At 47.7% G+C, this 17123-nt stretch overlaps 1 protein-coding gene across 8 annotated transcripts in view; it reads left to right on the top strand.

Moving 5' to 3' along the window:
• The window catches only part of TRRAP (transformation/transcription domain associated protein), a 2065012-nt gene that overhangs the window by 361051 nt on the left and 1686838 nt on the right, over positions 1 to 17123 (top strand). For all 8 annotated transcript variants that reach the window (XM_069647248.1, XM_069647247.1, XM_069647244.1 and 5 more), the window contains exons 17-19: positions 7089 to 7283; positions 7445 to 7636; positions 11282 to 11447. In XM_069647248.1, the coding sequence (XP_069503349.1) occupies positions 7089 to 7283; positions 7445 to 7636; positions 11282 to 11447 (553 nt within the window). The remainder of the gene's footprint in view (positions 1 to 7088; positions 7284 to 7444; positions 7637 to 11281; positions 11448 to 17123) is intronic.

Here is a 17123-nt window from a genome sequence, read left to right as displayed (position 1 = left end):
GTCAATGGGCTAGTGTTCTGGATAGGAAACAGCAGTTCTGGTATCAAATGGTAGTCTTTGCGAAAGTTCTTAGAAGTAGTTGAGGCGAAAAAGGATCATATGTTGGGTCACAAGCTGATTAGGCCTGCAAGTTGGGAAAGTTTCACAAACTTTCACCGCAAGAGTGGCGTTCTCTCAATCGGGTTGGCACAGTACCTAGTATGTAGAAACAAATGCAGCTGAAGTCGTTGGTTCCTGGCAGTTCCTGCAGATCTCACTGTTCCGGAGCCTCAGTCGTGGGGACAAGCGGAGGACGTCGGGGTCTCCGGCACTGCATGGGATCGTCAAAAAAGCAAACAAGATGGAGTCACTTCGGTTCCAGTAGCTGTAGATCCAAGCACACAAGCTGGTGTCCCCCTCCCTGGTTAATCCTAACCAGCCTTGAGAATGATATCCAGGTGGCTTACGAGTTGATTGGTCCCACCAACTCAAAGGAAGAAGTCGTCCTTGAAGGGGCTTCTCTTTCGAGATGAACTTGGCAATTCGCACCTGCAGCAGGGCTTCACAGGGCAAACCAACGGTCCAGGAGTTGCAGCAGCCGTCCTCTTCCAGCTCTTCTTTGGTTCCAGTGGTCGACTCTGCCTTCCAGTCCAAGAGACTCGTCTTTTAAACCGTTCTCTCCCTTTCATTCCAGCCTAGCTGTCACCCAGCAGGGTGGCTGTCCTTGCCGGACAGTTAGCCAGCTAATCACGCCAGAGTGCATGTGGGTCTCCTAGGAGACTAATCACAGGGAGTTTCGGGCACCTCCCACACTAACAAAGGGACCAAACCTGGTTTGGTGCGCAGAGACAAAAGGACCTTTCCAAAAACAAACAGGGAAAAAAGACTGTGACCCGTTTAAGGGGGAATCAGATGCCATCTTGAAAAACATGGCTCCCGTGATTTGTAGCTACCAGTGTTCGCAGTCGGGAAAAATCATGGTAGTTTGTTGTAAAACCACTGCCACCAGCCTTTTCAATAGGAAAGGGTAGCATTTGACTGCTATTTGGATAAAGGGGATTATATGTAACACCTCCAGCACTCCATTTTAAGATGGGGTGTGCTGGGTCTATGAATTTGGAAAGACTAGTAAAGTCAGTTTGACTTTACATTCTCTGGGAAACAGTAGTTTATTTAAACCTTTTGGCAGTCTAAAAAGACATTCCCGTGTCACTGCACTGGGTGCTGTGTAATGCACATGAAAAGATGCCTATGGAGTTATCTTAAAACTCCAGGATTTAAAGGTTCAAAGTCCCAAAGTTTAGCAAAAGAGCTATAGGGCTCTAAGGTAGAGGGAATTAGCACATTTATGAGAATTCTCCCTAACAGAAGACAGAGTTGAATACTGGACGAAGGAACCGAACACGAACTTGAAGAGGAATGACTCTAATTTGGGGATCTGAAAGTATTTGCCTGCTTAAGAAATATTTGTGGCATCTTGTTTGCTCTAATAATCTTTCCCTTGTTACTTTCTGAATGCCAAACAGTAATACATTAATGTCAACAGCACCCATGCAATTGAAGTCACCTGAGGGTGTAGGTCTCTTCTGTATGCCATCCCAAATGGGCATTACTGATTCTGAACTAAGAGATTGTGTACTTTTGAAGTATATTTGTGTGGTGTTTAACAGTATTCCCTTCTGAAAAAGGCTTATATTAACTGATTGGTAAATAAATTAATAATTGTTTTATCAAGAAACCCTGTGTGTAAGTGTCTGCTTGAATACTGTGAACCTCTGTGTAACCCCCCTACAGCTCACGTTGACCCCTCTTGAGATAATCCAGCTTATTCGTCCACAATACCAACCTTTGTAGTACAGACTAATACCAAAGGTTGGGTTACTACTGTAAGGAGGTCAGGGTTGTTGTAGTGCACCCTAAGGGTACTGCATACAATCTTGCCTAACACCATCCTTTCAGTCCCACTCTTGGATGACATTTGGGACGAAGGTCTGGCGCTCATGAAGAACCCTTTACGGCTCCAGCGAAAAGGGACCGCTTAGAGAAGAAATACAGGGTGCCGGACTCTACGCCCAAGTGTTTGCGGGCCCAACCGTCACCAGACTCGGTGGTCCCTGCAGCGGCCAAGAAGTCATCGTCAGGCTCTTCATCTTCAACAGCGTCCACTCCTCCTGACAACGAAGGGAAAACATTGGATGCAATGGGATGACTAGTTACCTACTCTGCTTCTACGACCATCAAGTCCGCCAACGCCTTCGCTATCGTGGAGCGCTACGACCGGGAGCTGTGGTTCAAGCTTGCACCTCTGTTGGACTTCCTCCCTGACGGCCTGACGGCAAGAGGTCAGAAGCGTTGGAGATTCTGCACGAGGGCGAGGTGGTGCCGGACCACGCCATCACGGTGGCCGCGGACATCGCCGACGCGGGTTTCTACCAGATGGGCAACCGCATTTGCCTTCGTCATCTTGGCAGGCTCAAGGCCACCAACCTTCGACAGGAGGTGTCCAGTCCAGGGTTTTGGACATACCCTTTGACTGATACAATCTCTTCGGGAAGACTTCAGATGAGTCTCTATGCAATCAAGGCGGACACAGAGATGGCTCGTGCCCAGGGCATGCTGTAGCAGCGGCGGCCGTCCTTTCGGTCCTCATGCAAGTCTCCCCTTCATCGAAGGGTTGCAGCGGGTCTCCTCTTCTTACTGCCAACCCTCCCGATCCTCAGCCCAAGAGACCAACAGGGGCCGCTCCAAGACCTTGGGAGGAGGACGCCTTCGTCGCCAAGGACCCCAAGGTGGCCTGTCAAACTCCAAGCAAGAATGAACTGACCGTGACGTCGAGCCCCCACCCATGCACCCTGGTGGCAGGCCAGCTGGCGAACGTCGTCAGCGTGTGGAAGACCATTTCCACCGACCATTGGATGCTGGACACTCTCGCCCACGGACAGACTGTAGAGTTTCAACTGAAGTGTCCCCAAATACCACCGGTGGCCTGGCTGGAAAACCACGTCCCTCATTTGCTGTTGGAGGTTCGGGTCATGCTAAAGAAACAGGCGATGGAGCTAGTCCCAAAGCGACTCTCGTGCTCCAGAGTTTACTCAAGGTACTTCCTAGTGCGAAAGAAGACCAAGGGCTGAAGGCCCATTCTTGACCTACGGCGACTAAACAATTACATACAGTCTCAAAAGTTCCGGATGGTCAACCTTCAACACATGCTCAGACAGCTAGAAGAGGGAGACCGTCTGTCGTTGTTGGACCTGGAGGAAGCGTACTTACACTTCCACATTCATAAGGGACACTGCAAGTTTCTGCACTTCGTCGTTCAGGGGCAGCATTCCCAATGCAAGGCCCTGCACTTCGGATTGAAGTCGGCGCCCAGAGTCTTCACCAAGTGCCTGGCGCCTGTGGCGGCCCATCTGCGCCTCCAAGGGATCCACGTCTACCCTTACTTGGACGACTGGCTCATCCACGCCAGCTCAAGGAGCATCGCTGGCGACTGTATGGCAAGGGCTGTCCGCCTACTGACGGGTCCGAGATTCCTTGTGAATTGCGCAAAGTCCTGCTTGATTCCATCGCAGGACGCACTGTTCCTGGGGTCCTGGCTCAACACTGTCATGTCTGACGTTGCCATCGGAGGAGAGTGGTGCCATCCTGGGCAAGGTGCAACAGCTGCTTGTTCTGAAGATTGCCACAGTGAGGGACATTAAGTCTCTGCTCATCATGATCTCATCATGCATTTGTCTCATCCGACTCAGCAGGTTACGGATGCACCCACTGCAGGAGTTCCTCGATGCCTGTTGGATTCAGGTGTTCGGAAGCTTCCAGGACAAGATCGCGCTTGACGAGGGGTTCTGTCGGACGATAAGGTGGTGGGGTGTGCGCTCTCATCTAACCGGAGGCACAGATTTCCAGGCCCCACCGCATCAGGAGATGGTAACCACGGACGCCTCCCTGGAGGGATAGGGAGCCCACACCGGAAGTCTTCACGCCAGAGGGCTGTGGTTGCCAGAGGAACAGACGTTGCACATAAAAACGTTCTGGAGCAACGTGCAGTGTTTTGGGCCCTCAAATCGTTCCTGCCGTCCCTCAAGGGCAAGGTGGTGCGGGTCTTCAAAGACAATACCACCACAATGTTTTACGTCGGGTAACAAGGGGGCACCAGATCCTCGGCACTCTCCAAAGAGGCGCAGGACTTATGGCACTGGGACGTCGCCCAGGGGATGTTCCTCATCCTGTTTCATCTAGCAGGGGTAAAGAACACGGTCGCCGACTCTGAGCAGGGAGCTTTGCTCTTGCCACGAGTGGGAACTTCAGTAGGACTTAGTGGAGAACCTGTTCCTCGAATGGGGCAATCCCCAGTGTGACAAACACCAAGTGCCGGAGGTTTGCCAGCAGGTTCCCCACAACAGGGGAGCATGGGGGAAACATTCTCATTCCCTTGGGAGGACCTCTTTCTTTATGCGTTCCCTCCGTTGGCGTTGTTACTTTGAGTCATCAGTCTACTCAAACAGTGCCGTTGCCGGATGATCCTTGTCGCACAGGCGTGGCAGAGGCAGATCTGGTACCCGGACCTTCTCAGCATTTATTGTCACCACCAGTCAAGCTGCCAGTGGTCACGGATCTTCTCGCCAGGGATGGGGGCACCATTCTTCACCACAATCCAGGGTCTCTGAACCTGAAGGCCTGGCTCCTGCAGCGCTAGAATTCAGTGGCTACGATCTCCTGGTGGACCGCAAGGAAGTTCTCGCCATGGCTAGAGCATAGTCTACTTCAATATGCTATGTACTCAAGTGGAAGAGATTTGCTACTTGGTGCTGTACCCAGAAGATCGACCCTCTGAGGGTCAAGGCCCCTCAGGTACTTCCATATTTGCGGTCGTTGGCCAAATTGGGGCTGGCCCATATCTCCATAAAGGTTAATCTGGCAGCTATCTCCCACTACACCAGATCCCCAGGACGACCATCTTTGTGGTTGCAGCGATTGCTCAAGGAATTCATCAAGGGACTATTTCGCTCGTTCTTGCCGGCGAAGGCTCCGGCCCCGGCGTGGGAGCTCAATGCAGTGCTTACTAGGCTCATGGGACCTCTGTTCCAGCCTCTGCATTCTGCACCACTCAAGTTTTTGTCCTGGAAAACCGCTTTTCACGTGGCCATCACCTCTGCACGACGAGTGGGGGAGATCCAGGACCTCTCCTGTAAACCACCTTATTTGACTTTCCACGAGACGAGGGTGGTGCTGCGGACGCACCCCTCCTTCATGCCCAAGGTGCCTTCGGACTTTCATCTAAAAGAGCCCTTGGTGTTACCTGTGTTTTTTCCGACACCTTTGTCGCCGGCTGAAAGGACTTTGCACTCGCTGGATGTGGCTAGAGCGCTGAAGTTTTATGTGGCCCGCACACAGAGTTTCCGGAAAGCCTCTCGGCTTTTGTGAACTTTTGTCCTGTGAACCATGGGAAGGCGCTGTCCAAGGCTTCCATTTCCAAGTGGCGCTCGGGTTGCATCACCCACTGTCACTGGTTGGCAAACCGACCGCTACCTGGCCGTCCGAGAGCCCACTCTACCAGAGAGATTGCTGCTACAACAGAGTTCCTGTCTGGTGTGCCCCTGCTGGACATCTGCAGGGCTGCTACGTGGAGGTCGATGCACACCTTCACTAAATTCTACTGCGTCCAACGGGATTCCACAGAGGAGTCCAGAGTCTGCCAAGCAGTGCTGCGCAACCTGTTCACTTGAAGTTGAGCCTGGTGAGGAGGTAAGAGATGCTTATGTTGAGCCTTTGCCACCTCCCGTGGTTGTGCATGTGTACGCTGCTATGTATTCTTTATTCATGGGCATGTGAATCCATGCCAGACCCCATGCTGGAGAAGGAACAAGTTACTTACCTGCAACTTTTGTTCTCCAGTATGGGTCTGGCATGGATCCACATGCGAACCCTCCTGCCTAGCCCTCTGAGGCTCTTCTCTTGGTCCTACTGCTACCAAATCTGAAGATGGCTGATGGAGGAGGGGCTTAGGTAGAGGGCAGTCATTGGCTTGGGGCAGTATGACCCTGAGCTCAGTGATTGCTTGTTAGGAGAAAAACAGCTCAGAAATTAAACAGATTTTTTCTTTGAGGATTCCCAGCCTGACGACAGGGAATATTCATGAGCATGTGAATCCATGCCAGATCCATGCTTGAGATCAACAGTTACAGGTAAGTAAAACTACTTGAGAACTTTGAGCTTTTGGGCACAAGGCACCAATCAACTTAGGGTTGGACTTTTCAAGTTAGGGTTCTTATTCCTGTGGACTGTTGGTGTATTTGTCTAGTACTTACCTTTCCTTTCACGTATTGGGGTAGTAAATTGTATGATTTACACTATCTTAGTGTGACTGTATATATGGTTTATATTAGTAGCGTTGTGAGATAACATTTCCTGGTCTATTAATTTTCCTAGTTTGTTTTGGGCCTATAATAAATATAGTATTTGTATACTTAAGTGTAATCCTTGACTGCTTCACTGTGTAGATTCATTGTGGACCCCTGACCCCACTCACCTCTCCTAAGTATTTCCCTTGACCACTCTCCATGCTACCTTCATTGGTTTGACTACAGCTCCCAGAGTTTCCGCTGTTCACTTTTACTTGGGTGGCCTCCTAAACTCTATCCACCAAGCCAGAGTTTAGAAATCCATCTCAACAGTGACAGACACCCATGGGACTGGCCATTTTATGGGCGACTAAATACCATATAACCTAAGTAAGGGGAAAAGGGATGTAGTTGAGGGACGACTTCAGCAGAGGTCCCTGTGGCCACGAAAATAAAACAAACCCCCAAAAAGTAAATGTGGGAGCCCTTAAAATGAGATGAAATAAGACTACAGAAGGCCACAAATTCAATTCTGCCCTAACAAAAACGTTTTTTCCTTGTAAATGTATATGTTGATGCTTCACGAATCCAGGAGTCTATTGTTTTGCTGCAGTTTTTATTTTGATAAGCCTGCACTGCTATGTGAAGCTAGAATTCAAGCTATTTCTAAAGTGGTATCCCTGAAGTCTTGTATATCATTATTCAGAACATATTTTTTGCTAATGTTAATGGAGCAGTGGAATTGAATGAATTGTGTTTCTACTGTAGGTGCAAATTGCAGGAAATGGGCAGACATATATTCGGGTGGCAAACTGTCAAACTGTGCGAATGAAGGAGGAAAAGGAAGTTTTGGAACACTTTGCTGGTGTGTTCACAATGATGAATCCTTTAACATTCAAAGAAATCTTTCAAACAACAGTACCTTACATGGTGGAAAGGATATCCAAAAATTATGCACTGCAGGTAATCCGTTTTCAGATCTCTCCCCACAGCTATCATGTTTGAATGATACCTCCTGCCATTATAATCTGCTATTAAAGCGTCTGTATACATTTCATTCTGAATTATTCTTTTTTTTAGACTGTAGAGTGAGATCTGAGTGATATTCTGCTTGTTTTTTTCAGATTGTTGCAAACTCTTTCCTGGCAAATCCTACCACCTCTGCTTTGTTTGCAACAATTCTTGTGGAGTATCTACTTGACCGTCTTCCAGAAATGGGTTCCAATGTGGAGCTGTCCAACCTCTACCTCAAATTATTCAAGCTAGTGTTTGGTTCAGTTTCACTCTTTGCAGCTGAAAATGAACAAATGCTGAAGGTAAACCTGCTGTCCTCGCTTTGCTCTGGGATCTGTCCCTTCCTCTATTGCATTGATGCCTAACTTTTTATTGATCATTCTCTTATTGCCTCATTGCATCTTCCTCCCTCTCCCGATGAAATAAAACCCTGGCACTGACTTAATGGTTTATCACAATATACGGTAGGATAAGAGTATCAATTCTCAGGTTTGCAAAAACTTAACCTAGATGTTGGGGCGGGGGGGCATTTTGCTAGCGGTCTGTGGTTTGGTGGGCTAATGCATACTTGTTAGTGGATTTCACTTTTTGTGTGAAATTATCTCCAACTGTGAGTCCTCAGCACCTTTTGCGGAACCACTGTATTTTTGACTAGTTCTCACGAGTGAGTGGGAACCTTTTTTCACACTCGCTCATTCTTTTTCTCTGCTTTTGGGAACCCTTTACCTTTTTTTGGTATTTAATTTTGGAGTCGTGCTTTATGTGCTGTGTGATTGGGAGCTCCTAGAGCTTACACCTGAGTGTTTCTTTATTTCCCCTTGATAAACGCACTGTTATCCAGGCAGGGTGATACTTTTTCATCCTGCCTGTATTTTCTTTTGCAAGATCAGCACACCCAGCCTTAAGTGGAGTGCTGGGGGGGGATCCAATGTATGCCGTTTCTCAACTATCCAGTACCTTCTGGGTAACTGTGACAAGCTCTCTGTTCAGGCTGGTGGCAGTTTACCTTTTTGCATGACTTAGTGGACTTTTGTCACAGGCTGTCTTCGATGCTGGGCTAGGCAACAAAAGGTGCACCATTTACCCAAAATGGTGGCTGTACCTTTTTAAGCCCTGAACAAGATGACTTGTCCTTTCTGTTCTCTTCTACCTTTTGAGTGGCTGGCAGCACAGGAAGGTGGGAGAGGTGACCAGATCGCCCCTCCCTTTGTTCTGCAGTGTGGCACCGGGCAAACCAACGGTTCAGGAGTTGCAGCAGGCGTCTCTTCCAAGTTCTTCGGATTCCTTCGTCCAGTGGTCGACTCTGCCTTCCAAGCCAAGAGAGTTGCCTTTTATTCAGTTCTCTCCCATTCATTCCAGCCTAGCTGTCACTCACCCAGCAGGGTGGCTGTCCTTGCCGGACAGTCAGCCAGCCAATCACACCAGAGTGCATTTGGGTCTCCTAGGAGACTAAGCACAGGAATTTTTGGGCACCTCCCACACTTCCTGCCCACCCCAGACACTCGGGCGCCAGAGGCGGTCTTCAGTCCTGAAGCCCGCCAAAGGCGTAGGAACAAAGGGACCAAACCTGGTTTGGCGCGCAGAGACAAACTCTAGAAGGACCTTGCCAAAATGAAATGGCAAAAAAAGACGACCGTGGCCCGTTTAAACAAAGGAGGCTCAGAGGCCATCGTGAAAAACATGGCTCCCGCGATTTAACGCTACCGGTGTTCGAGGTCGGGAAAAATCATGGTAGTTTGTTGTAAAACCACTGCCACCAGCCAGTTCGAGAGGAAAGGGTAGCATTTGACTGCTACATGAGTTTCTAGACATAGGGGATACTAAGTAACCCCTCCAGCGCTCTATGGTAAGATAGTGTGTGCTGGGTCTATGAATTTGGAGAGACTAGTAAAGTCAATTTCACTTTACCTTCTCTGGGAAACGAGAGTTTATCCCAGAGAAGGTATTTAAACCTTGGGACAGCCTAAAAGGCTTCCCTGTGTCACTGCACTGAGGGTGCTGTGTGACGCACATGAAAAGATGATGCCTATGGAGTTGTCTAAAACTCCACAATCAAAAAACACTAGAGTAAAACACACATCAAAATACACTGAGTGGGAAAAAAGGCTCACACTCTCTCCAGGTAAAAAAATCAAGTCCTCAAAATCCAGCAAAGTTGCTGGGGGTCTTTAAGTTGAAGGGAATTAGCATATTTATGAGAATTCTCCCTAACATCCCCTAAGCAGAGTCATTCAGTATATTGGGCTAAGCCAAAGTCAATGGGCAAAAGTGTTATACAGGATGAAGCACCTCTGGTAGGTAACTAGAAAAATCTTTGTTCAATGTTTTAGAAGTCTTTGAAGAAAGGAGGAATCAAATGTAGGGCCACAAGCTGTTTAGACTTGAGTGGTAGAAGATCAAGCAACTCTACGCCAAGAGGTAAGCTCTCTGACTTTTTTACAGTACCTTTGTTTTGAAGAAAAGGTGCAACACGTGACTTCTGTTCCTGCGCAACTCTTCAGATGTCACTGTTCCTGGGCCTCAGTCGTGGGGACAAGAGGGAGGACTTCTGGGGCCCCCTGCACTGTAATGGGACAGTCACTGCTCGCAACCGACAATCTTCAAATCAGTGGCTGTTCAGTGTTTCAGCTCCTTGCATCTACCGCAAATAGCAACACTGCGGTTCCGGGCTGTCGAAAAGGGCCTTTCTTTGCTTCTGTGGTCCCGCAGTCTGTTGAGGGGGCTCAGGCTCGGTTAGTCCTTCTTCCTGGAGCTCTAGGCCAGCTTAAAAGCAACGCACGCAATCTGGTGTTCCTCTCTCTGGCTATACGGTTTCCAGCAGCAACTCTGTGGAAATTCAACCAGCTCCGAGAAGGATGTCCAGGTGGCATACTTTGGAGTTGATTGGTCTCACCAACTCAAAGGGAGAAGTTGTCCTTGCAGGAGCTTCTCTGTCGATATGAATTTGGAGTTTCAGCACAGCAGCAGAGCTTCACCGGGCAAACCAACGGTCCAGGAGTTGCAGCAGTTGTCCCCTTCAAGTTCTTCTTCAGTTCCTTCGTCCAGTGTTCGGCTATGCCTTCCAATCCAAAAGCCACACCTTTTATTCAGTTCTCTCACATTCATTCCAGCCTAGCTGTCACACACCCAGCAGGGTGGCTGTCCTTGCCGGACAGTCTGCGGGCCAATCACTACAGAGTGCATTTGGGTCTCCTGGGAGACTAAGCACTGAGAGTTTCGGGCACCTCCCCACTTACTCCCCACGCCAGATATCCTGGAGCCAGAGGCGGGGTTTCACTTGTGAATCCTGCCAAAGAAAAACACGAACAAAGGGGCAAAACCTGGATTGGCACGCAGAGTAAATCTCTAGAAGGACCATTCCACAAAGAAATGGCGAAAAAGGAAGACCAGGGCCATTTTGACAAAACTGGCACCCATGGGTGCTTTACAGTGGCTGGAAATGCAGCCCGCGGTAAAATCCCATAATGGTAGTAAAACGTAAACCACTGCCAACAGCCATTCAGTGAGGAAAGGGTAACATAAAATTGTTACATGTGAAGCTAGACGAAGGGGATACTAAGTAACCCCTCCAGCACCCTATTGTAAGATAGTGTGTGCTGGGTCTAGAAAGTTACACATGAAAGTAAAGTCAATTTCACTTTACTGCTCTGGGTAACAGTAGTTTATCCCAGAGAAGGTATTTAAACCTTTGGGAAATCTGAAAGACTTCCCTGTGCCACTGCACTGTAAGTGCTGTGTGACACAATGTAAAAGATGATGCCTATGGAGTTTGTCAGACTCCACAACCTAAAGAAACAGTGTACAGCAGTGTCAATATCATGGGATTCGGCACAGTAACCACAAGTGTCTTGATGCCAGTAAAACCCAATTCTGTCTAATTTGTTTTAGTTTACTTTATTCAACGAAGAATTGGGAGTATTCATTTACTTTGTGTTTCTGATTTACAGCCCCATTTGCACAAGATTGTGAACAGTTCAATGGAACTTGCGCAGACGGCTAAGGAGCCATACAACTATTTCCTTCTCCTGCGAGCTCTATTCAGATCCATAGGAGGTGGAAGCCATGACCTGCTGTATCAGGAGTTCCTGCCACTACTGCCAAACTTATTGCAAGGTTTGTACGTGCAATGTGTGCTCCAATGAGTGTTGTACTTGTAATTGTCTCATGAGAGTTTATTGGTTTATTTATATCTGCACAGGCCATGTGTCGCTTTTGGACAATTCATTGTACATTGGACTCTCATGCTTTGTGGGTAAAAACCTGGTTGCTTTTTTTGGAAAGATTTCCTGCTTTTTGCTTCACTTTGTGACACGCAGTATATTTTTGCTGGGTTCTTTTATATATGGAATTTATTTTGGTGTAAGTGAGATTCTTTTTGTTGTTGTTTCAAAACGTTTTTTTATTGGCATTTGAAATTAATCGAAGAATCCAAGTTGGCTTATACCTCAGCCACTGCAGAACCTCCTGCACCGCAGGGAGAAAATGCAGAATTTGGGCCAATACAAAGTAAAACATAACACGCCAACCCCCTAACAGAGCCACCCCCCCCCAAAACCTCCCGCCTCTGATGCAGTAACCTCCAGCAAACACAGTGGAAATGACCAGTTGCAGAACACCCCCATCCGTAGGGGAAACCGCCACCCAAGTAGAATCTTTGAGACCCTTCTGTTCCTAGGGGCCCTCCTACATAACCATCACAGGCGAGCAGCACAGGTAAAGTCTCTATTGTGGGTTTGTGCGCATGTCAAAAACGGTGCCATTGTGGTTGTCTCCACCAAAAGTCTACAAGAGAGCCAGTTTGGCAATTTATGTATCATTTATATCAAATAGGAAGAGTCCTAGATGTCTCTGGCTTGGCAGAACAGTGTTTGTTTTGGCTATGTTTTTTGGTTTAATGTGCATGCCTATTTAATATTATTAACGTTATTAATCATTATCAATTGTAATGCTGAAAATATTCCCCTTCTATGTTCCCCAATTCCGCAAACACCCACACACCCTTCACCCAACACACCTCACACGTCTCACCAATTCCCCATCACAACTTGTATTTTTGAACCTCACGCTCCGTCATACACATATTTACATGCTCTGTCACACTGACAAGTAACAATTTGCGCTCTCTAGTCCCTGCCAAACTCCAAATCATACTCCCAACTCTCACTGTACGTTCCCCAATTCCTCCCGCAGTATAGTCTCCTTCATTCTTGCATGCTACTTCTGCATCTTTCATCCTTTCTCCCATTCTATCACACTCTTCCCTCCTTTCTCCCAACCTGCAGCCCACTACTACCCCTGAGCCCACGTTCCTTCCACTTTCTGTACCTCCGCTCTCTCTGATTTCTGGGCCACCGCCCCACTGCATTGGCTCTGCTCTCTTGCCCACTGCTTCCCCCTCTGACCCACTGCTCTCCCTCTGATCTCCCTACGCTTTCTTGCCTACAACGCTACAGCTCACCCATCACTCCCCTCTCACTCCTTTCTCTCACATATTGCAAGCATGTTTCAATTTTTTAAGAAAACTGTTAGATGTTGACCTCAAAAAATGGGGCATCGAAAAATAGAGCAGAAGATGTGCTGTTTTCATATAAGCCATTTTTGGAAATGAGCAGGCCACCTTAATCTCAAAGGTGACCTGTGCATTTTCACAGGGCAGAGCTATAGCGCAAATAATGCGCTGGACAGCCACCTTGAATACGTTTGTGTTGGAAACGTCTCCCGACAATGGTCTACAGGCTCCCCGTGCATTTCACCGCAACTGGCGCTTAAGGGTCCTGCAACTGTAAATTGCAACCCAAAAAAACACATTTCTATCCCATCTGGGGAACAGAAATGCAAGTGAGACAGCAGCTGTTACACTAAAAAATGTTTATTTTTTTAAAGTATTGCATGAGTCAGTACGGTCAGTAAAGACCCTGTAAAGCAGTAGCGCCCCTCGTGCACGTATTTAAAGTGGCCGCATAGAGTGGCCTACAATTTCTGCACATTTAAAAGCGCATTGTGCTTGTCAATTTGAGATGCGCTTTTAAATGTGCCGAAACGCCCCCCGATTTGCTCAAAGGGGTGAAAAAGGACATCTGAATGGGCGCATATAAGAAGCGTCCATGCAGATGTCCTTTGTGGATCGCACTGCTCTTTTTTTTGCTCGACTGATGAAATGTGCTTGTGCATTTCATTTCTTGAGTCCAAAAAATAAGAGTTGAGCCCATTGAGTTTTTTTTTCAAAAACAGACATTTTTGTGGGCGTTTTTGCAAAAACTGCAGTTTTTCGCTGCATTTTGCGGGATTGCAAAATCGCTATGAGCTGGAGGGTCTGCCCTTTGTACACTGTTCCCCAGAAGTGGATTGGACCCCAGACAATCCCAATAGACATGGCCCCGGCTCTCTGACACATGGAGCCTGTAATCCCATTAATGGAACCTAGCACCTCTGTGCAATTCCACCCAGAGATTTGGGCATCTCCACCATATGTCCATATTGTTAGAAAAGAATTAATGTAGTAACACTTAATGTAGTAACACTGTGTGAGACTACATAAAACGTATCTGCTTGGTATTAGGTAACCCACCTTTTGGTATAGGTTTGTACTACACAGGTTGGTAGTGTGAATGAGCATCCAGGCCTATCTCAAGAGGGGTAAATGTGAGCTGTAACAATGACATTCGTAAATACAAGTAGCCAAAAAAAGGGGCAAGATAGGTAACACTGTAAATATAATTTAAAATACTTTTCAGAATCAAACAAGTTAGTGGATACTCTTTGGATACGCTTCTTACACAATTCCTACACCCTGAGGTGACTTCACAAGGACAGTAATGGTATTTATATATTACACTAATTATACTTTTTAGATTCTGAGGTCGCAGAAAGGAACGGTTTAAGGAAGGAAAAGGTTAAACAGGTTCTAAGTAAATAAGTGAGGACAATTAAATCTCCAAATGAAATCTAGACAAGCCTTTCCCAGCAGTAACAGTCTATAATAAGTTACCACCTATCAGGGACAAACAATATCAAAGTCAATGGGCTAGAAGAGTCTGCTGGGAGCCAGGATAGCCTGCTGGGGGCCAGGATAGCCAAAGTCAATTGGAACCCACTCTTTTGAGCGGAGGCACTTCTTAGATAAGTCTTGCACAAAGTTAGAGAGTTTGTAGAAATATCACTTTTAGGGTCACAAGCTGTTAAGCCTGTGAAAAGCAGAGTTTGATTCAACTCTAAAGGTATGCCACTGCAAGTCTCAACTGAGAAAAGCACAGCTCAAAGACACTGAGGTAAGTACCCCAAGTCTAAGCAGTACCTCGGGTTTGAAGACTGATCCAGCTGGATTCTGTCCGGTTGCAGCGATGCAGACCCTCAGTTCCTGAGCCTCAGTCCTGGGGACAAGAGTTAGTACGTCTGGAGGGCTTCTGCAGCAGCACTTTGGAGGTCGTCAGCAGCTACAGGCTCTTTTCGGTACAGCAGCACTTTGCGATTTCAGCACTTGGTAAACCGCACTGTCGCGGATCTCGGATACCTGTTGGGCTTCCTTCACTTTTTGGGTCCTGCACTCTGGTGAGGGGACTCGAGCTCTGGTCGTCCTGCTTCTGGGGGTTCCTTAGGAGACTCCTGGAGCTTCTGGACAGATTTCAGACGTTGCACTCGACTATGGATTTCTCGACCCCTGGCACTCGGTTCTTGCAGCAGCGACGAAGTACAGCCAGTCGGGGAAGGTGGTCCAGTGGAGTTTGTCTAAGGGTTAGTTGATCCCACTAAACCAAGGGAAGAGGTCGTCCCTTCGAGAGTGTTAGAGAGAATTCTCAGAAATGTGCTAATTCCCTCCTATCTTAGAGACCCCCAGCACTTTTTGCTTGACTTTAGGACTTTTAATTTCTAACGTGGAGAGAGTGCGACCTTTTTCCCATACTCATGTATTTTTCTGTGATTTGGAGTCTGACAAACTCCATAGGCATCAACTTTACATTGTGTCCCACAGCACCTTCAGTGCAGTGGCACAGGGAGGTTTTTCAGATTTTCCAAAGGTTTAAATACCTTCTCTTGGTGAAACTACTGTTTCCAAGAGCAGTGAAGTGAAATTGACTTTGCTTACATTTTGTTACTTTCTAGACCCAGCAAACACTATCTTACAATAATTACTTTGTCTAGCTTCTCATGTAACAATTGTATGTTACCCTTGCTACAGTTAATGGCTGGTGGTAGTGGTTTACTTTTTCCTACCATTGTGTTTCTCTACCACGGGCTGCAATTGCAGCTGCATTAAAACACCCATGGCCCTGGTCTTCTTTTTGTGCCATTTCTTGTTGGGAAGGTCCTTCTTGAGATTTACTCTGCATGCCAAACCAGGTTTGGTCCCTTTGTTCGTTTTGTCTTTGGCAGGATTCACTAGTGAAGCCCGCCTCTGGCTCCAGCGTGTCTGGCAAGGCAGGAAGCCAGGGAGGTAACAAACTCCCTGTGCTTAATCTCCTAGGTGACAGGAATGCACTCTTATGTGATTGGCTGGCTGTCCTTTGAGGGCAGCCCACCCTGCTGTGCGAGTGACAGCTAGGCTGCAAATGAATGGGATAAACCTGCATAAAAGGCGAGGCTTTTGGCTTGGAAGGCAGAGTCGACCACCGGACGAAGGTATCCCAAGAAGATCTTGCTTGCTGCAACTCCTGGACCGTTGGTTTGCATGGTGAAGCCCTGCTGCATTGCTGAAGCTCCGAATTCACTTCGACTAGAGAACCCCTGCAATGGACAACTACTCTCCTTTGATTGGTGCGACCAATCAACCCAAAAGCGAACTAGTCTGGACATCCTCTCGGAGCTGGATGTACTTCCATTGCTGCTACATGAGCCGATTGCCAGGAAAAGGAACACCAGTTTGGGTGCATCATTTTTATGTCATCCCGAGCTCCAGGAAGATCCTCTGGACTCGCATGAAGCAGGACTGACCAACCCTGAGCCACCTCAACAGAGTGCTGGAACCCAGATGTGAGGAAAGTCCATCAAGGTATCCGAAAACCGCAGTGGTGCTGTTTGTGAGAGATGCAAGGAGCTGAAACCACGAAGTGCTGGTGATTTGAAATTTGCCCATTGCTGCTGCTGACATTCCATTCGTAGTGCAGGAGTCCCCAGACGTCCTCCCTCTTGTCTCCTTACTTCTGTTCCTGTTGTATTATGGCAGGTCCGGTTGTTCCTGGGCCTCAGTCGTGGGAACAAGAGGGAGGACGTCTGGGGAGTCCTGCACTACGGTTCGAAGGTCGGTGGCAGCAATGGACAAAGTTCAGATCAGAAGCACTTTGCGGTTTCAGCTTCTCGCGAATAGCACCACTGCGGTTCTTGGACACCTTGTGGCCTTTCCTTGCTTCTGGGGTCCAGCACTCTGTTGAGGTGGCTCAGGCTTGGTCAGGAGTCCAGCTTAAAAACAATGCACTCGATTCTGGTGTTCCTTTTCTTAGCACTCGGTTCCTGCAGCAGCAATGGAGTACAGCCAGCAACGAGAGGATTTCCAGACGAGTTTGCTTTGGAGTCGAGGATTTCAAGATGAGTTTGTCTTGGGGTTGGTTGATCCCACCAACCCAAGGGGAGAAGTCATCCTTTGCAGGGCTTCTCTAGTCAAGGCAAATTCAGTGCTTCAGCACTGCAGCAGGTCTTCACCGGGCAAACCAACGGAACAGGAGTTGCAGCAAGCTACTCTTCCAAGTTCTTCTTCAGATTCCTTTGTCCAGTGGTCGTCTCTGCCTTCCAAGCAAAAAACCTTGCCTTTTATGCATGTCTCTCCCCTTCGTTCCTCTCCCAGCCAATCGGTTCCTG

This window comes from Ambystoma mexicanum, chromosome 2q, assembly GCF_040938575.1.
Source record: "Ambystoma mexicanum isolate Mex_15411 chromosome 2q, UKY_AmexF1_1, whole genome shotgun sequence".
NCBI lineage: Eukaryota > Metazoa > Chordata > Amphibia > Caudata > Ambystomatidae > Ambystoma > Ambystoma mexicanum.
Note: the sequence above shows the minus strand (reverse complement) of the source record. Positions and strands in the feature narration are given on the sequence as shown.